This window comes from Clytia hemisphaerica, unplaced genomic scaffold (genome assembly GCF_902728285.1).
Source record: "Clytia hemisphaerica strain Z4C2 unplaced genomic scaffold, Clytia hemisphaerica genome assembly, whole genome shotgun sequence".
NCBI lineage: Eukaryota > Metazoa > Cnidaria > Hydrozoa > Leptothecata > Clytiidae > Clytia > Clytia hemisphaerica.
In genome coordinates this window covers 612,710-633,307 of record NW_027103850.1, presented here as the reverse complement: position 1 = coordinate 633,307, position 20,598 = coordinate 612,710, and the positions used below count along the sequence as shown (strand labels likewise).

The following is a 20,598-nucleotide window of genomic DNA, read 5'->3' as shown; positions in this document are numbered from 1 at the left end:
TTAAAAACATTGGGACACGAGTGGGTTATTGTTTAGCTTATCAAAGTTCGCTAATTGATATTTAGCGGTTATTCCATTTTTAGCGCAAAATAACGGATTTGACTATTTGTATTTAGAAACGGAAACTCGAGGCTTTCCGCAAAAGTGTTAAACTTTAAGGAAATGGTTTTGACAATAATTTATCAAGACAAGAGCGGTGGTTTTATGAAAAGATGAAAATCATATTTCAATAGTCCTGTGAACTTTAGGTAAACACCTCTATGTCATTTCTGAAACTATTTGTAAGAATCTAACATACTGTATGATTGTGTAGATCTTTTCAAATAAATACGACGAAGTCACTTGCTTAGTCAAGACAGTGTTATAGAAACAATAGATTGATCTTAGTATCTCTAAATTTTCAACTCTCCACTACTCCTGGAGAGTGATTTGAAATAGTTTATAGCTTTGAAACGGGCTCAAGTGAATATTTGAATGTTTTTATCGCTTCTTAGTTTTTTAGCTTAGATCTTAGATTGAAATCCTTAAAAGTGCTTAAGGTAGTGTTAAATAAAAACCTCCGATCCCGTTATTGACATTATGATAAGCAAACAAGAGAAATCTTTTTATTGATTGTCACACATTGATGACAAACAGCCCTTTCCGTACCGTTATATTAAACGAACTTTGAACCTTAGCTCCTCTTTAATTATTTCAAGTCTTTATTTTGTGTGTTGCTTTGAATGGTGAAGGAAAGAGCTGGACTTTTTTGCTCTGTGAACGTTTGGTCTTCATAGGTTTGTTATGAACGAGGAATATTTATACAGTTGAGTCTCCATAACTCGAACAAGCATGGGGAATAAAAATTTGTTCGGGTTGTGGAAATTTCAAGTTAGTTTATAAGTTATTGTCGAGTTATAGAGGTTCGAGTTAAAGTGTTTCTACTCGTAATTATTATTTTAGAAGTTTTGATCTTTCGTTTCGAATACAAATATGATTGTTACCGCTCAGATCCTTAAACCAATTGATCAAGTTTGGATTGGGAGATTTAAAGGCCTATCTTTTTTTTAAAACGATGATTTTAATTTTGATTTTATGTAAACCTTCGTCTCTTTAATAACCGTGAGAACACACGGATTTTCTTATCGAGTTGCTAACGGTGACAAAGTGCTACTAAAAAGAGGAACAACTTCCCTTTTAAGGAAATGCTGAATTAAAATGCTGTTTTTTGTAATTAATCTTGAGATAAGGTCTGGTAATCATACTAATGAATTGAGTGAATAAGGCATTGGTTTGTTTACATCTATTTAATCTACTATTTTATGATAGTAGGGCAAGGATGTAGTATTTTGATAAATAAATCTTTCAGGCTGATGTCATTATAGAAACACACTTGGGTTTTTATTTTTTCCGGAAGTTTCTGAAGACTATTTTGTGCTTCCTAATCATTATTATACCATATCATTTTATTTTTTTAGAAAATAAAAACTTGTTGAAAAAAAAGACAGAACATTATATTACTGAATGGTTCTTGATTGTTGAGAACTTCGGTTAAGTGCTTGTGGTTTGCTGGAACTTGAAATTACCAATTTAATATTATAGTTTTGAACTACGAATATATTACGAACGTATAAACATAAAACCTACCTTCAAAATGGTCATCCAACCAGATATCCCTAACCAAGATCTTACAGATTGTGAGTATCGCCGTAAAGAGACTCAAATCCGTCAACAATTATTGGCAAACTTTTTACAAGCTATGCGTGAGGATTTAGCAGAATGGATCTCCAGTTTATCTGTTCGGTCAATTACACAAGAGAACTTTTTATCTTCCCTCGAGAACGGTGTTATTTTGTGCCAACAAGCTCGTTTGATTCAACGCTACGCTGAGGAATATAGCATCATCAATAAACCACACAATATGAAGATTCCGAACAGGGAAGTAACTTATACAGAAAAAGGTGCATTTAGAGGATCATTTATCTCAAGAGACAATGTCGCTAATTTTATCCAATGGTGTCGAGGGCTTGGTATTCCAGACGTTTGTTTATTTGAAAGTGAAGATTTAGTTTTACATAAGAATGAGAAATCGGTCATTTTGACCTTATTGGACGTAGCTAGAAAAGCATTTGTGTTTGGTGTTCAACCACCGGAGATTGTACGTTTTGAACAGGAGATAGATCAAGAGATAGAAGAGGATAAACAAAATGAAAAGAAAGGGAAACCTCCACCAAAACCTATTGATTTGGAAGAAGACAATAACCTGGACACACTGGTGAGTTGGTTGTCACCTTTTTGAGTGATTTTAGCACCCCTGTCTCAGCGACCCATTGAAAATCTTTCACAATAAGGAAAATAATTCTGTGTAGTTTTTAGAATTCATGGTATTTTCGTACCAAGAACGAGCATTAGCAAATGCTACTGGGCCTGTGACACGGGGGTGTATTCTAAAATCAGAGCCTCTTTTTGTAAGCTAGCCCTAACCAGTTTGTAAGATAAAAGTCAGAATACAAGAAGATACTTCTCTTTGAATTACATCTCTAATAGACCTCATCAATCACATCTTCTGAATGTATAATTTTACGAATAAACTAATTCAAATCCATAATGCTTAGTAGTGCTACGACTTCAACCTCAATTTTTTATCTTAAGGTTCGCAATATCGTCAATCGTTGCACTTGTTATGATCGATTTCCAATCAAGAAGTTGTCAGAAGGAAAATATCAATTCGGTGAACAAAAGACACTCATCTTTGTCAGGGTAAGATTTCTTTTTAGATTAAAAAACATTGGGCAGATCTAAGCTACACTGGCATCCACTAACGGATTCGTGCTCCTTATAGATACTTCATGGGGTTTTAGTAGAGGTCTGCGATTCGGACTAGAACAGGTCGTCTTTGTTGTTATGGCTATGGCAAAGCGTGCTTCAAAGTAGACAATCTTGCCAATACATCCATGTACCAAATAAACAAAGATCAGTTGATTTAGAGGATGCGGCGTAGAGCCTACAAATTGCATATTTAACATTATTTTGTAGTCCAAACGAGACACTCAAACCTTTGCTGCAAACTACGAATAAACTCTTACCGTAAGTTGGTATAATGTCGACATCCCTCATGTAACTCCGATATCCTTCTTAGAGATAGGATTAAAAGGAAGGTCGGAATCACTGATTGAAAAAAAGATGTCTGACTGTTTATTAGCGATCATCGATTTCGACCTTTTATTATACCTAGGTTTAAAAAAGGGTGTATCAGAATTAGATATGGGGGGCCGATATGGGATGTCGACATTAGACCAACTTATGCTAGTCAAATTTCATCTATGATATACTATCGGTTAACATCCCTAATACCAATCTCTGTCTCCCCTAACAGGTCATGCGTAAGCACGTGATGGTTCGTATTGGAGGAGGCTGGGATACATTTGAACATTACATCACGAAACACGACCCTTGTAGGACCACTGTCGCAGGTTAGTACTCTTCGACTTTATGATAGTTTAGTACATGAAAAAAATTACTTTGTTAGAGTAAGTCTCGTATCAATTTTTAAAACTCTCATTCTCGTCATCATGCTGTAAGCTTAGTTTTCTTTTGTTTAACTGATAGGTTTCTTTTGCAATGTTTTCTGACATTACATCACGGACCCAACAGCTGATTGGTTGTAAATGACGTAAAATCAGTCAATACGTCACTTACAACCAATCAATTTTTGGATCCGTGGAAGACATTGTAATTGTGCATATCATGATTGGGTCCTAATGGACACCTTTTGCGAATAGTTATCAGACTTCACGTCAGCCGCATCCACCTTTTAGAATGATAGCTAATAGGTTCTTAACCTTTCTTACAGGTTCAATCGACAACAATGGTCAAAGCAGACAAACACAGCCACCCGCTCGATGCACTAACCTTCTTAACAACAGTAGTAGCGGTGTAAGTCCCCGACGTAAGAAGAGTGTACCGGACAAACGGGAGACACACCGAACACACGAATGTATGATCAGTACAACATCATCAGATACCTGGAGCATGTGTTCGGGAAGTAGTGAAGGATCAGGAAGCACGGATGTAAGTTGTTGATGGTTTTTACTAAGCAGTCCTCTCTTTTCTAGGCGTTTCCCCAATTTTTAGTGGTTCCTTTTTCGCTTTTGTTCACTCATTTCACAGAAAACAGTTTTAAAATTTCTTCATTCCATATTTTCTTTTATCCACTGTCACGGTGTTACAGTTCTTTATCACTCCTAAAAGCCAAGCTATTGTGTTGGTTGAAATGACATCAACCAGTAATGAGTGCAAGTGAATGATTTCATTTCTATTCAAACAGCACTGGTGTTAATCTTTAAATTTAAGTTATTAGTAAAATGTGACCTTGACTTTTCTATGTAATCTCTGGAATGTTTTTCTTGTTTTTATTCAGGGTCGTCCAAAACCATTTGGATCTCGCAAAGAATCAATGATGAGTACCAGTAGCACAGAAACACCAGATACCTCTCTACATTTCACCAAGTCCATCGAAGAAATTGACCGAAGGTTACAAAGTATGGAAGACCGCAAACCGACCCTGGATATGACCATTAAGGACCCTTCTGTGTACGAGCATAGAGCTGACAGTTGGTTACGGCATCATTTAAATTCACTTAAACAGAATCGAAGGGCGAGTGACGCGGAGAATCTACAGCCTATGGACGCTTATCAAATGAAAAGAGGCTACACTGCTGACGTCATCGAACGACGACCGAAAGCGCAGAAAGAGAACACGAGGACACCCAAAATGGAACGAAGAAGTGAGTTTTTGTTTTTTTTGTTTTTTTTCTTTTTCAGTTTTTTGTTGAGAATGTCCTTGTTGCATCAATAACCTCTTATATCGTTTCATCTCTTCCCTTTTTCTCGACGTTCTTTTCTTAAACTTTTTATTAACACATTCCTTACTTTAAAACCTCATCAATTGGATTTTGCCAAGCTTAAAGAAACCTATATCGGTTGACGCGTTTATGGAGTGACTTCAAACTGATCGTGGTAAATTTGAGTCTTCTTTATTGAAGTTTGATTAATTAGATTGGTTTTGATTATATCTTTGCTTAATTCAATTTACGCGTGTTCTTTTTAGACCGAGCTGGTCAAGTCCGTGCAAGGTCCGCTACCGGTACCAACACTCCTATTTCTAAATCCATCGATCAGGGGTTGAATCACGATCGGATTTCCGCATACTCTCCCGCTTCAAACCCAACGCCGGACGGCTTCTTTTCATCGGATACCCTCTCTGTTTCATCATCTATGAACTCTTTACAATCACTCGACAGTCATCGCAAATCGTGCTCCGAAATCGCGACTCAAACTGACGACCTTCTCTTATCACCCGACGGCTCTATTCCGTCAAATATTCCAGGTCCGCTACGTAAGAAATTAGCAACGGTTTTAGGATCGCCGTCGAAAATTCCACGTCCCGTTATGCAACGTTCAAAAACTATGGAACTCCCATCAGCGAAACTCAAGCGAAGAAACTCAACTAATTCACATGACCGCGAACGATCGAGTCAAAGAGCTCCTAGAATGCAACGAGAGAAATCACAACCCAACTTTCGAAGAGAGAAATCGGATGTAGGACAATCATCGAAATATAAAATGGTACAATCACCTGGACCCAGACGAAGAGGTGAGTGAAGAGCTTTTTCCCTTATATTTTTTCTATCTTTAACCAAACATCCTGTACCTGACGCAGTAGCGTAGACAGGAGGGGCGCAAAATTTGTGGAGGAGAGCAGATTTTTATGACACTGTAATTATCTATTTATAATATAAAAAGATAATTACCGTGTCATAAAAATCTGCTCTCCTACACAAATTTTGCGCCCCTCCTGTCTACGCTACTGTGACGCGCAATGAAGTTTAAAAAAACTAGCTTGGTGACACAATGGAACCATTTTAAAATTGTATTTTCTTATTCTATCTAAAAATTGCTCTAACTTTCTGAGTAGGTATTGGATAGTATGATCAAGTAAGGCGTGAAGCATTTAATCTCCTTCTTAACCTCTAATCAATAATATTTTTTCACCTTTTAGAAAGTATGAAGAAAGAGAAACCAGTTCGTGTTCGAAATGGCCCGGTTCTCACCACCCAAGTATGATGATAGAAGGAGCAAGTGGCTGTTTGAAAGGGATTGAGTCGAATTTCATGTTGGTGGAGTTAGAAGGCTCTTTTACCGTTACAACAATGCTAACGAGCTCTAGACGATGCACTCTAGACAATAACTCTTGGTGGAAGAATTCAATTTCCATCGGAGATCATGACAAAGTCTCAAAATCAAATCATTCTGGAAAACCTCAGAGAGTGAGGTCGTCTAAGAAGAAAGTAAAGGCAAGAGATATGAGTGAAATGTACGCATGTTTGGAGAAATACTTTTGCGTCCAGTATTTAAGCTGGTGTATACGGCTGTTATGAGCGAATCTACGACATATAACGTCATATTTTGGATTGGAATGCCTCTTATATGGAACTTGATTGAAAATATCATAGGCATGAGATAGTGAACATAATTTACCGACCCCTTACGCGTCAAGAAGACCGACTTGAATGGATCGAATGACGTCATATCTCGGTATCAGCTAGGAAGTAGATGCGCAAACTTTACACATTCTTAACTGGACCCTAATTATCTCAAACTAAAACCCCTTTCGGTGCGACAAGGACCAGAAAGTGTATTAAAATGTGATTAATGCATGGTGAAAAACGTCCAATTGTATGTATAAAATTATACTAAAATTTATTCAGTATTTTTTATTTTTCCATGCGCGACTCTCGTTATTATTATAAAATGATATATTTAAAAATTATTCTTTTAGTTTTAGCGTATTGTTATTTTTTTGACTGAAAATGTTCTCATGTAAATAGTTTTAGCCGTAGAAGATGAGATTGTATGTCAAACAAATTATTCAAGTAAAATAGTAAGTAATAATAAGGAAAAAAAGTGAAAAACAAATCGACTCTTTTTTATCCTTTTTTGTCGTCTCCTTGTCTCCACAACCTGTCCATTCCAGGCCCCCTTGCATACACTCTTCTCCAAATGCATATAAATTTACATAGAATTAAATGTATTCCCAAAAAGGTAGTTACGCTCAAGTACCTAATAGCCGGGGGGGGGGGGGGGGGGGGTGTAGGAAAAAATCTCAAAACTTAATACGCGGGAGGGGGGTTGGAATAAAAATGTCCTGGGTAGAAAATTTAAAAAAAGGAGGCTCATACAGCAGAATTAGGATAAAAGAGTGAACTTTCAAAAACATTTTCCAAAAATTAATAAGCGAGGGGGGGGGTTGGAATAAGAATGTTGTTAATGATAATCTACACCCAGGGAAAATGGTTTCAGCCACTTTTAGAGAACATCGTACTGTCTTTTTTTGGTTCAATTTTAGCCAAAAAAATTTGTTTCAAAATTAGGCACCATCAGATCATAGTTAAAACCCTAGCCCTTATTGTTTTAACTTTTTGAGTACTGTCATTTTACATCACTGTGGAAAAAAATCAGAAAAAACTAATTAACCAGCCCCGAGAAAAGCTGGTAGTCGAGCGAATGAATAAAGATTAATTTAAAGGACCTCCGAGGTAGGTCCAAAAAGTCTCTCCCCTTTTTGAGTCTTAAAGGTATGAAAATTATGAAAATTAGAATATTAAAGGGTACTTTTATAAAGGGTATTTTTTTTTGCAGCATGCTAAAGTTTAGACAGTAAGAATATTTCAGGATGATTTCAAATATATTAGGCGTACAAACTTTCGCGAGGTCGAAAAATCGTGAAATTTACGACATTTATTTTCGTAAAAAGGCGTGAGACTTGTGCGATGAGCTAAGAGTGCATTCATTCGAGTCTTAGAGGCTTTGCTCATATCATTTTGGCAATGGTCTTTAATTAGCTTGCCATAGAAGCACTGACCCTGAGAAATTGACCTATGGCTAGGCTGCTTGCATCCACTAACGGATTCGTGCTCCTTATTATACACTACCTGGAGTTTTGTAGAGGTCTGCGATTCAGACTAACCTATGGCCAGAGTTTTCTAAATTAGTTGTTTTTCCAGCGTCTATAATAATTCCGTGGAATAAGGAAGAAACTCTAAAATTAATTTCAATATTTTTTAGCTTCTTTTTCCTCCTACAAGTTTTGATATCAGAGAAAAATATAGATTTATATACAAATTGTTCTTTTGATCTGACAATACATTAACTAGAATTGTAAAAAAAGAAAGCCTTCCAGAAAATAATGAGCTAGATGAGGCGCTAAAAGTGAAATTTAACAGTGGGCTGCACACATCCCCTCTGATATGTTTTGATACAGTGGATACGTATCGTGTATAAAATTCTCGTCCAAAATTACCCCGAATGGGGCAACCTGTTTCAATTTTCTTAAATTTTGAAATTCAATGAAATTTAAAGATTTCTCATACAAAAATTACAAATCAAGTCTCTAAAACTTAAAAACACAAAGATTTTATACACGATTCGCATCCCCTATATAAAAAAATATCAGGGGGAGATGCGTGCAGCCTAATCAAAAAGGGAATCCATTAATGTTTGTTTTGAAAGATCCAATTTGAAAAAAAATAATCAGTAATCCATTTCCTGGCGGAGACAGATTCGCACCATAAGGCTGTGGTTGATTAAAATCGGTTGATAAATTAAAAAATGAATCGTTGTCTAGATAGAGAGCTAGAAAAAATTAAGCAATTAACAGGTTTCCCTATGAACTAAGAAGGAGAAAAATAACAAAAATTAAAAAATAGCTAAATTTATATAATTTTCCTAAACTTTTGAGGAATTATAGTATACTAAAATAAATCGATATTATATTCAAAATGTAACTTTTTATTTTTAAAAAACACATTGAAGCCTAAACATTTAACATAGGCGATGTTTTTTTAATATGCAGTATCATGGCGGTTAAAAAAATTGATTGCTTTTTTTTTCATACAAATCAAACCTACCTTAATTTCGGCAATGTAATTTAATCTTACCAGGCAAAGTCACCAGAAATACTGAGACTGACTCATACATTATAATGCATTCAATTACCACTTTATAAACCAATACTTTTCAATAAAAAGACCCATTAATATAGCGAAGTAAAAAAAAGCTATCTAAGACGCCGATTTGGTCTAGAACTGCATATGATAAATCTAGGAATTTTCGTGATCTTGATAAACCAGTGTAAATGTATGAGGATCGAGTGATCAAGACCAACCAGAAAAAGCCTCTCTCCAAAAAACATCATCGATATAAATGATTGCTAGTTACTCCGAGTAGTAATCCATTTTTCCACTTTACCGGAAATTCGTTTTATCCTCAAATGTGTTTCATATTGCCAAGCAACAGCAAATAATCTATTTGACATCAAAATTCCAATATCGATAAAACGAGCATCGCCATTTAAAAATACCATCTACAGGTGGAGCGGCAGTATAAAAAGACATGATTCAAAACAACCCGCGACGTTATTTACAACAACCGCCTTTCTTTTTCTTTTGTTTATGATCTAGTTTCATGCCGGATTGTTTGTTGTCATCAGCTTTGGCTTGCTGGTCTTGTTTCGTATCTAATACTAACTTCGTTATATGTTGGAAAACCTGTCGAGAAAATAAAAATTAGAATTTATAAACAAATCTCTCCTATTTCTTCCCTTAAAAGGAGAAGCAGTGAACAAAAAGAGGCATGACTTAAGGCTCGGGGACACGAGAAGTTTTTCCGTGTTGGTGCAATGCAACATGCTCCATCCCACCAACCTGAAACGCTGTCACGTGTCACTATTACCCCAGTTTTCTTTTAATAACATTTTGTGCTTTTCTCACTTTTGTCCCAAAATCAGCGTGTCTTTTTGGTATTTCCCTCACTTTTTATCCCATGAAACCAAAAAAGAAACCATAGGACACGCACTTTTTTTCTTGTGTTGGTGGGATAGAGCATGTTGCATTGCACCAACGCGAAAAAAGCTTCTCGTGTCCCCAAGCCTATAGCCTAATGTTTTTTTGTAAAGTCTTGCAATGACTGTGTTTTATGTATTTTTAAGGAAACATTATGTATAATCGTAGTTATGAAAAAAAAATATTGAGGAAATCCCGCCCAGACAAAATCCTACTGCTGTTAGACAGATGGAATCAGGTAAACGTTCTTATAAATGATTTCATAGAAACTGGAAAATTGATTTATATTCAAAATTCACAACACCACCAAAAGCGAAAACACAAACTAAATCCTAGCTTAGCAGAGTTTCATGAGATTCTGAAGACCAAAGGCAGTTAAAAATTAATAAAAATACAAATCATACCTCTTCTATATTAATGTTATCTTTGGCGGATGTTTCGAACGTTTCGACACCCATCTGCAAAGCAAACCGTTTCGCATCTCCCGTCTCAACAACTTTATTCTCTGGCTGGTCGTTCTTGTTACCCACTGTGAAAAATATGAAATAAAATTGTTATAAAAGTGCTAAAAACTGCACAATGGGCTTTTCCAGAAAAAATTTTTTTTGGAAATTTACTCCTCGGACATTCCGACTTTTGACACCCCCGGACAAGCATTAGTTGACCCCATGGACAATTAAAATTACCCCCCAAAAAGAGCAAGTTTACCCCCCGGACAAGGCAAATTTTGTAGATTTTTCACTACCCCCCGGACACTATATCCTCCATCCCCCCCCCATGAAAGGACATTTTCTGGAAGAACCCAATGTAAATTCAGATTCACTTCCGTTTAGAAAATGAAAAGACCGTCGAACTGGGCTCAACTGAAGTGTTTTAAAATCATTCGTAGGCATAATTCTAAAATTGGGCAAAAGTAACCAATCAATTTCATTCGGAGTCGCTTACGTTTAGAAAATGAAAAGACAAGATATGAAAGCAAAAATAATTCATTTAGACAAAGTATGACGAGTATGCTCACTACATATCAAGTAAGTTTGCGACCGCAGTCGAGGGCGGCCCGAAGGTTCCCTTTTCTCTAGCTGTCTACCCAAAGGTGAGGAGGGCGCCACTCCTTTCCCTGGCTTTCTCCACTTACCCTTGACCCGTATCTTTAATTGCTAGAGCATCAAGCAGAGAGGTATCAAGTACCAATTTGGGAAATCTTTGGTATAACACGACTGGGGATCGAACCCACCACCTTGCGCAGCGTAGCTGGATGCTCTACCTTCATGCTACTGTCGCTTTTACATTATATTTACATATCAAAATTAGGCATAAATCAACCAAAAACACTGAAAAATGGGTGAAAACTTCTACAAATTTCTAAAAATTATTCTCCTTACAGTACAATTTCGTTTGGGAGGAATTCATAAATCAGAAACTCACCTAAAACTTTATTTACAACGTCACAATTTTGATCGATTTCATGCAGCCACCTTTTCACATTGACAAACGATTCGGCATTGGTGACGTCATAAACCACAATCACCCCATGCGTACCTCTGTAATACCTGTACAGAAAAATAAACAATGAATACACGTTTTCTTATAAGAACAAACTTTATAAGAAAATAAGGCTTCGATGGCCGAAATGTTAAAATCAAGTTAAGAACATTTTAAGGCTTTGCGGACCTTAAAACATCCGATTTCAAAGGAAAATGGACAAGAATATTTAAAAAATGTAAGAAATAAGAAAATTTAAGAACATATTAAGAACATCCAAAGGCTTCAAAAATTTTGGATTTTCTAATAAAAAACAAGGTGTAGATATGTATGAAGCCTTCGCCTAGTTCGAAATATAGAACAAAAACCAAAACCCTTTCTGGCAACTGAAAGACGAGCGAGGATTAGACAAAATGAATTTCAAAATCATTTCGTAGAGGTCGATATACCTGTGAAATATAATTCTATGAAAAAGAAACCATGAAGCTAAAGATTGAATGATTAGCACACCACAGCGAGTCTAAAAATGGTAACAAATTTGTACTTGCAATCCCATCCTCCTTTGCGTTAATTGCCTTTGCACGTAAATTACTTACAATATCAAAAGAAAGGCGATAAATTTCACGGGTTTCCAATCATTTCGAAATGAACAGTGGGATTGGAATTCGTACAAATTTCTAGTTAACATAATTATGACGTGTGTGTGTGTACAATCTACGTGGTAAGTTACTGGTAGCTGAAAATAGATGTGGCTCTCCACCTCAGCATTCCACCTCCCAGATCTAACGCAAATAGAAAAGGGGACAGACTCCCTCACTCCTGGCTCGGCCCACAGCGACCAAATTAATCTACTTACTTTTGTATTGAAAACCCAAATCAGAGGTGAAGTAATGATGTAAGAGAAACCGTACTGTTTTAAGGGAATTGGCACGGTTTTGTTGATAATTTTTGAAAAAGTTATATATTATTATTTACGTACATTAAAAATACCATGAGCTCTTTTCATCAAAATTTTTATCAAGAATTATTTATTAAATAACATTTAAATGGAATACTGTTTGAGAACAACTGGTTTTTCAGTAAATCAAGAAAATACTTTCATTTCCAATAGGAGGTTCCTTCGTGAGCTAATAGTAACCTATACAATTTACCCTCAATAAGTTGGAGTTTCAATATTATCGATCATTTTACCAATTTATCGAAAGTAGGATATTGGTAATTCCTAAAATATTGTCTATTGTCTGGAATGGTTAACTGGTTCATTATTGTATATATAAATTGACTGTTGAACTGCAATGTTAAAAGTTCTAAGTGAAGTATATAAAGAGGCTTTTCCCGTTTCAAAATCCTGCATAATTTACCAAAATCTGAAGACTATGTGTTAATTTGATGTGTAAAATCCGTTTTCCTTCTCAGACGAAAAATCTTGCTTTGACCAGTAAAAGTGAAAACGAAAGCAAGCCAGTCTTGCAAGAATTTATCCCTCCCTTTTACTAGCCTCATCAAAGGAAAAAGAAATACGATTGAATAGTAAAAAAGTAAAGTTTATAAAAGCTTTATACTCACGTTGAAGTGATGGTTCTGAATCTTTCTTGCCCTGCGGTATCCCAAATTTGAAGTTTGATTCTTTCGCCACCAACATCTATTGTTCGAATTTTGAAATCCACTCCAATAGTTGTGATATAAGAACCTGAGAAAATATGGTTAACCATCATTACCTTAGAGATTCTTTGGTTTGAAATTCTCCATTTATCATTTAACTCATATCAAAACTTTGGCATGCCATTATTATAAAGCAGCCCAAATCAATCTCCCAGTTAATAGATCAGTAAATAGAATAGACTTGTGGTTGGAAGGTTGATCAACCCAATGTGAGTAGTCAGTCACCTATCCCTGGATGGGAAATTCAAAGCACTGGCCAAACAGTGTTGACTTTATGCATTTGAAACAACAGAACCACGACCTGTTGCAAAATTATTGAAGGGAGTGCTTACTCATGTGAGCAACATGCATCATACATCACCCCAAATACAACATCTGATATGCCTTGTGACTAAGACCAAATTTCTCCTCAAAAGTATGAGCTGATCAAAGTTTGTTTATTCGCTGAAGGAAAGAAAATAACACTTACCTGAAAACATGTTATCTGCAAACCTTAACAAAATGCTGCTCTTCCCAACACCTGTAATGGATGAAAGAAATATTATTGATATACGCTAACCAACAGTTACATCAATATGCCTTCTTACTTGTCTTTAAAAATATAAATAAAATTAATCACGGAAAAGGACGCGAAAAAAAAAGACATAAGTGTGAGAACAGAGTAATCAAACTCGTTAGAAAAAGTACCATTAGAAGTCATAAAAAATCAACCTGAATAAATGCAATCGCAATTCCAGAGAACTTCATAATTCCCCAAACAACATTACATTACTATGTCAAACTACTCCCATCACATAAATTTTACAATTACGTCAGAGTAGACCACGCTCGCCACTGAAGAGGTTTATTTGGAAAGGGTAATTTTATTTTATTGTTCGCTTCTTTTTTAAAGATTTGCCAGGTTGGAAAAGTATGAATTTCTTTATACATATTTTACCTACCCCAAATATTTAGGAGGCTGAGTTTTAAACGAATCGTCAAGTTGAAACGAACGATAAATGTATCAAGGTCTGTTTTATTTACCCCCTGGTGACTTAACAAAAGAGACTTAACTCGATGTTACAATCCAATTATTGAAAGTTTGTCTCGGCATTTTTATAATGAGCGAGACAAACGTTCTCTGATTACGCAATTTTCATATTGACATTTTCGAGGCATTTTGATGTAACTGACCAAATTGAACGCAATCGACCGATTGAAATTCGATTGTCGAACGCAATCGAATCTCAATCGAACGTCAAAATTCTGGGTAATATTCGATTGGTTCGATTGTTGTTCGACTGGTTTGATCGTTGATTCCGTTCGATTGAGATTGTCTGGCTTTATTCTTGCAGCTTTCCAACATCCAAGCTCTCAAACATCACAAGCCGAATTGAATTGAATTGAATTGAATTGAATATATTTTCGCTGCAACACAGCAGGATAACCCCTTACAAAAAAAAAAATAGATTTCTCTAATACAATGGGGAACCTAGAAGAAACTGAAAAATTATTACAGAACTAAAGAACAAATGAATAAACGATTATCATAATATTAATAGTGACACAAAATAATGAATATAAGAAATATTTTTACTTTTATTTTATGAAAATTTCTTTGAGTAGTTTTATCTATAAAGTTCTTCCTGTTACCCACCCCCTCCCACCCTGGGAAAACACACTAAGCTTATGCACACACAATTACGCACACACACACACACACACAAAGATTATTCGTTTTCAGCTTTGTATTTGTCTAAATAGAATTTTGTAGCTAAAGATTTTAGTTCATCAGTATAAAGGTTGTGAAAATCAGTGTCAGGATGATTTATTAGTAACTCATTCCATTGTTTTGACGAAAGACGAGAGAAAGAGTTAAGTCCAAAATTTGTGGTTTTGACCGTTGAAAGTTTTAGTAGTTTAATAGCTTTGCCCCTGGTGCCAGTTTTGTGATCAATTTCATCAAAATTAAGTGTTGATAGGACATCAGATGGAAGATTACCCTGGAGGTATTTTTGAATAAATAAGATATTCATTACTTTCACCTGATCAAAGATTTTGAGTAATTTAAGTTCAGCAAACAGGGGAGTGGCAGAAGTTCTTGGTTCACTAAAGGTCATGAGTCTTAGTGCAGTGTTTTGAAGAGTAAGAATTCTATGTGTGACAGTATTGTCACACAGTCCCCAGAGTTGGCTAGCATAGCGAACATGAGAAGCAAAAATTGCATGATAAATGTTTAGAAGGATGTGAATTGGAACATAGTGACGAAGTTTGGATATTGCCCCATTTGCCCTTCTCAATGTAGCAGCAACGAAAGAAGTATGAACCTTCCAGTTTAGATGATTGTCAAGGTGAACACCCAAATACTTCACACTCTTACTTGGTGATAGAATTTTCCCACAAAGCTTAATTCTTGGAATACAGTCCATCTGTCTCCAAGGGGAACGAAAAATAACAAACTCAGTTTTGCTAGCATTCAAAGAAATTTTGTTGGCATTAAGCCAGCTGACTAAAACTCTGAGATCAGCATTAACCCTCCCACAAAGACTCCATACATTTTTTGAAAAATTTAGTAAATGAGTATCATCAGCAAAATGATAATATGTTTCAGAGGTTCTTATACAGCGGTGAAGATCGTTTATATACAACAAGAACAGCAGAGGACCCAAGACTGAACCCTGAGGAACTCCATGATTAATAGATTTTAAAAGGGAATTTGAGCCTGAAAGAGAAACATACTGGGAGCGCTTAGTGAGGTAAGATCGGAACCAGTCATTAACAATGCCTCTGACTCCGTAGTGATCGAGTTTTTCAAGTAAGATTTCGTGATCAACTGTGTCGAAAGCCTTTTGTAGATCGACAAATACACCACAGGCAAACCCACCATTGTCAAGATAGTTTCGGATACGTTCGACAATATTAATGAGTGTATGCTCAGTAGAGTGAGCCTTACGAAAACCAAATTGTCGAGAGTAGATTTGATTAGGGTTTTCAAGAAAATCAGAAAGACGTGAGTACATCACTTTCTCAAAAATTTTTTCAATGTTAGATAAAAGTGAAATTGGCCTATAATTAGAGACTTCAAGGGGAGAACCTTTGTGTTTGAAGACAGGCACAACTTTGGATATTTTGAGAGTAGAGTAAATTACTTTCGATTTCCCGTAAAAATTGTGCAATGAACAATCTGGGGGTCAACGAATCGACGATCAAACGCAATGGAACGCAATCGAACATCAATCGAACGCAATCGAATATCAATCGAATCTGAAAATTGCGGTAATAATCGATTGAGATTCGATTGCGTTCGACAATCGAATTTCAATCGGTCGATTTCGTTGTTCGATTTGGTTCGACTGGTTCAATCGTCAATTCCGTTCGATTGAGATCGTCTGGATACACAGACTGAACAGAAGCTGATATCGGAAAAGGAAAAAGAAGAAGACCTGACTTATCTGTATAAGTCTTTTGGACCATTGAAAGATTTTCCTAACTTTTATCAACTTGTCTAACTTGTTTGCATGTGATCGATCACCTAGACGATTTCATCCCCCCACTTGTCTCCTCTCCCCAAACGAGCCTGAAAACAGGAAATCTGGTCAAGAAATGATTGATATCCATTATACTTTCTCTAAACTATTTCCTAAACAGAAACAATACAAACCAAAGAAAGTATTAGCTTACCACTATCACCAATAATCAGCAGCTTGAACAGATGATCATAATCTCGTGCCATATTGAATATTAATGAAAACAAAACCAACTAATTAAAACTAAAAAAAACTTTGTAGCTCAGAATATCATTGATATTTTCCTTAGGAACAAAGACATAAGGATTTGGGAATTTCCTAGGTTAACATTTTGTCTTCAGCCTGCCTGCTGTAAAATTTTGTCGAGATGTGAATTTCGAAGATTCCGTGATCCTCCGCCCTCAAATATTTTCCGGAGATTTCCATTCTTATCTCTTAAGCTCCAGCTATACTGGCACGGTTATAATTTCGAGGATTATTAGGGTTTTTCGGGTAGTCACGTGTAGACTTTGCCATATTCAAAGTACCGACGGTAGGAAACTTTCCGGAGTACTAAATTTTTGAATAAAACGAGACCGGGATTTTTGAAATCGGCGACGAAAAGCCGAATTAATTTTCTTCATTTTCTCCAATGATCTTGGGTCTGTAATTTTAACGTTACCCATCGCGATTTCAAAATATGGACCCTGGACCAGGCTGACCAGTCTGGCTGAAATGGCCTAGAACAACACCGTGTTTTAAACAGAGCAAACTGCACACGTGTGGTGTGGTGTGCCATTTTATTCTAAGAGGTATATTTTTATCTTTTATTAATTGAACATGTCCCTATTACTTACTTTCTAACTTACCCATAACAGTTCAAAAGTTTTCTCAACAATCATCCATACCGTATAAACTTGGTCTAATGTCCAGACGATCTCAATCGAACGGAATCGACGATCGAACCAGTCGAACCAAATCGAACGCAATCGACCGATTGAAATTCGATTGTCGAACGCAATCGAATCTCAATCGAATATTACCGCAATTTTCAGATTCAATTGATATTCGATTGCGTTCGATTGATGTTCGATCGCGTTCGCTTGCGTTCGATCGTCGATTCATTGACCCGCGGATTGTTCATCGCATAATTTCTACGGGAAATCGAAAGTAATTTCACTCTGCTTGTGATGTTTGAGAGCTTGGATGTTGGGAAGCTGCAAGAATAAAACCAGACGATCTCAATCGAACGGAATCGACGATCGAACCAGTCGAACAACAATCGAACCAATCGAATATTACCCAGAATTTTGACGTTCAATTGAGATTCGATTGCGTTCGACAATCGAATTTCAATCGGTCGATTGCGTTCGATTTGGTTCGATTGGTTCGATCGTCAATTCCGTTCGATTGAGATCGTCTGGACAATACCAGACGATCTGTATTGTCGACATCCCTCCTCTAAATTCGACGTACCCTCTAGCTCTACCCAAAGCTGAAAAATTAAAAAAAGGTTGAAATTATTTTATTTGCTTAGTGGTAAGAGAGGATAAATCTTTTTTCAATCACCAATTCTGACTTTCATATTATTCCTATCTCTAAAGAAGGGTGAAGGGTGTCGAAGGGATACCGTGAGATTGGTTAACTTGGTGGCAACTTGCAATGACCCTGCCCTGGACACCGCTGTACATTGTACGGTGTTGTCCGGTGGGCGTTTTTAATGTACGGTGGGAAGAGAACCAGGTATGCAGCTGATTTTCCGTCTTCCCTTCATGCCTCTTTACTTCGTAGGTCGGGCCGGGGACAAATCTTGAAAGAGGGTAGGCGGAAGCGGAAGTGTTATAGTTCTATGGCATTATATATGAGTTAAAGATGGCTACATCAGACGAGAACGATGGGAATAAATCTTTGAGGAATAGCTCCCACCATACATTGTACGGTGTAGCCGCCGTACCTTGTAGTACGGTGGTCAAAATAAGGTTGACTTGTTTCCACCGTACGCCCAACCGGACAACACCGTACAATATGTATGGCGGTGTGGCAGTGTTCAGGGTTGTAACTTGCATCAGTGGAGGCTAACATGCATAGCCCTCAAATGAATGACCTGGCTGGTCATTGAAATACAAAGTTAAATCAAAACAAAAATGGTAGAGCAGAGCTGCGAGCGGAGCTGTGTAGTTCATTAGTTTTGAAATTATGCTGCTTTGATTGGTCAGACATTTGATGGCCATGCAAGTCTCCCTCCACTGATGCAAGTTACCTGACTTCACGGTATGTTAGGTATGGTCATCCTGCAGCATGGCATCCTGTTTTATGCAGGACTTCTGAGATAACAGTGTAAATATGTATATATTACGACTGTAGAATTATCCTGTTTAAATATTCGTAAATAATAATAATAATAATAATGGCATTTCCAGAAATAAAATATGCCAACCTCCCTAGGGTTGTGGGCTGTCAGGGATGCCGCCCGACTTTTTGACCCTTGGACCTTTACCGGGACTAAAAAGGAGAAAGCAAAGGAAAATGTTATGAAATTTACGACTCTTCTATCTGGGGATAAAAAGTTGAAAATTTCTTATTTCTCCAACCCTTAGTGGGACGGAAATTTGATTTTCTGATTTTTTTAATAGACATTTTTTTTCTCCAAACGATCGCCAAGGAAAGAAAAATAGTTTCCATCAGCGATTCCGACCTTCCTATAATTCCTTTCCCTAAAGAAGGGTGTCGAAATTAGAAGAGGGATGTCAACATTAGACCAACTTACGGTATAGCAGTACTTTGGACATCCAAAGACACCTGGAAATCTTAATCCTGACCTGAGAAATTTCGGAAAATGCAGGATTTCCCTAATTATTTGGTCATATCTGCATAGCTGTCAACTTCGCCTCACTAAAATGTGAGGAGAGCTCTAAGTCGGAAAAATTTTTCCAAATTGGAAAATCGGAAAATCGGGGAATTTTCCCACGAAATCCGATTTTCTTATTTTTTAGAGAATTCGGGGAAATCGGGATATTATCCATGTATCCATCCCAATTTTCCAAAATCATTCCATTTTTTCAAAATCTTAATTTTTGAAAATGCGGGAGATTTCCGCGGGAGAAAATGGGCCATTTCCAGAATTTGTCTATAACAGGGACGGACCACACAGGATTTCCGAGGGCAAAAGTTTTCACCCAAATACAAAATTTCCAATACGAGAGAAGAAAGTGTATGAATTTCCAAGGCAATTGAATCAAAAACGACAAAAAGAGAGGAATTTTCGACACATTTTGCGAAAGTATATACCTGGATTTTGATCGGAATTGCCAAACACCGCTGGAAAAAATAATTATTTCGGAGGCAAGAGAAAATTTAAGAATGAATGTTGTCTGACTGGGGTAATGAAAATTTTCTGGAATGGCCCAATGTTTAGCATGTAGGAGTCCCCCGTCCAATGTGGGAGAGCTGTCAGCTATGAATCTTTATTGGAAAATCCTCAAAATTTGCTCTATTTTCTTGAAAAATGTGTGCAAAAACTGGCAAAAAAGTGATGTACCTCAATTACGATAAAAAATAACTACTGCAATTGAGGGAATTCCTTGACTGAAAAATATTAGACCAACTTTCATTTTCTCTTTTATATTCATGTCTCTTTTCTCTCCAAAGAATTTTAAATTTTTCTGAGCATGATTAATTTTCTGTCCTTTCTCCACCCAAATAACCTCAATTGAACCAAATCAACGATACACCTTTTCTGTGATTTGCAAAATAGATGCGCGCACATTTTTTGTTGTTCTGAACATAACTCGTCTACAGGATGTATTTGTGTAACAATAGGGAGGGAACTTAGAAAAAGAACATTGGAAAGAATTTAGTGGCATATGTATAAAACCTATATAAAAAGAAGAGAAAACACAGTGATTTTTCATAGGAACTTTTGTAAAATTGGGATTATTTTGGCTAATATCCCTTGTATCTCCTGAAGTAGTGCTCATAAGGAGATGAAATTTGGTATATATAAAGTCTCATTATAGCAACGTAAAAGTAGGCAAAAAAAGTATTTTGATACATCAAACTGCTCACCAATTATTGGGCACTTTCGTTTT

The 20,598-nt window shown here is 36.5% G+C and overlaps 2 protein-coding genes across 2 annotated transcripts; one reads left to right on the top strand and one right to left on the bottom strand.

Moving 5' to 3' along the window:
* Window positions 1-1,455: 1,455 nt before the first annotated feature.
* Window positions 1,456-6,969, top strand: LOC136807600 (GAS2-like protein 1). Its single transcript, XM_067064192.1, has 7 exons — window positions 1,456-2,254; window positions 2,632-2,739; window positions 3,356-3,452; window positions 3,833-4,050; window positions 4,400-4,766; window positions 5,090-5,635; window positions 6,041-6,969. The coding sequence occupies exons 1-7, from the start codon at window positions 1,634-1,636 to the stop codon at window positions 6,103-6,105; spliced, it is 2,022 nt and encodes a 673-aa protein (XP_066920293.1). The 5' UTR covers window positions 1,456-1,633; the 3' UTR covers window positions 6,106-6,969.
* Window positions 6,970-8,086: 1,117 nt separating this feature from the next.
* On the bottom strand, window positions 8,087-16,925 carry LOC136807599 (ras-related protein Rab-35-like). Its single transcript, XM_067064191.1, has 6 exons — window positions 16,686-16,925; window positions 13,495-13,545; window positions 12,930-13,053; window positions 11,307-11,431; window positions 10,286-10,410; window positions 8,087-9,587 (listed from the first exon to the last, which is right to left on the bottom strand). The coding sequence occupies exons 1-6, from the start codon at window positions 16,735-16,737 to the stop codon at window positions 9,456-9,458; spliced, it is 609 nt and encodes a 202-aa protein (XP_066920292.1). The 5' UTR covers window positions 16,738-16,925; the 3' UTR covers window positions 8,087-9,455.
* Window positions 16,926-20,598: the final 3,673 nt, after the last annotated feature.

Coding starts and splice junctions, on each gene's coding strand:
- LOC136807600 (XM_067064192.1), top strand. CDS start 1,634: ATGGTCATCCAACCAGATATCCCTAACCAAGATCTTACAGATTGTGAG. Junction 2,255..2,631: donor ACAATAACCTGGACACACTG/GTGAGTTGGTTG, acceptor TTTTATCTTAAG/GTTCGCAATATCGTCAATCG. Junction 3,453..3,832: donor TTGTAGGACCACTGTCGCAG/GTTAGTACTCTT, acceptor CCTTTCTTACAG/GTTCAATCGACAACAATGGT.
- LOC136807599 (XM_067064191.1), bottom strand. CDS start 16,737: ATGGCACGAGATTATGATCATCTGTTCAAGCTGCTGATTATTGGTGAT. Junction 11,432..12,929: donor TTCAGAACCATCACTTCAAC/GTGAGTATAAAG, acceptor TTTTCTGTACAG/GTATTACAGAGGTACGCATG. Junction 10,411..11,306: donor CGTTGTAAATAAAGTTTTAG/GTGAGTTTCTGA, acceptor TATTTTTCACAG/TGGGTAACAAGAACGACCAG.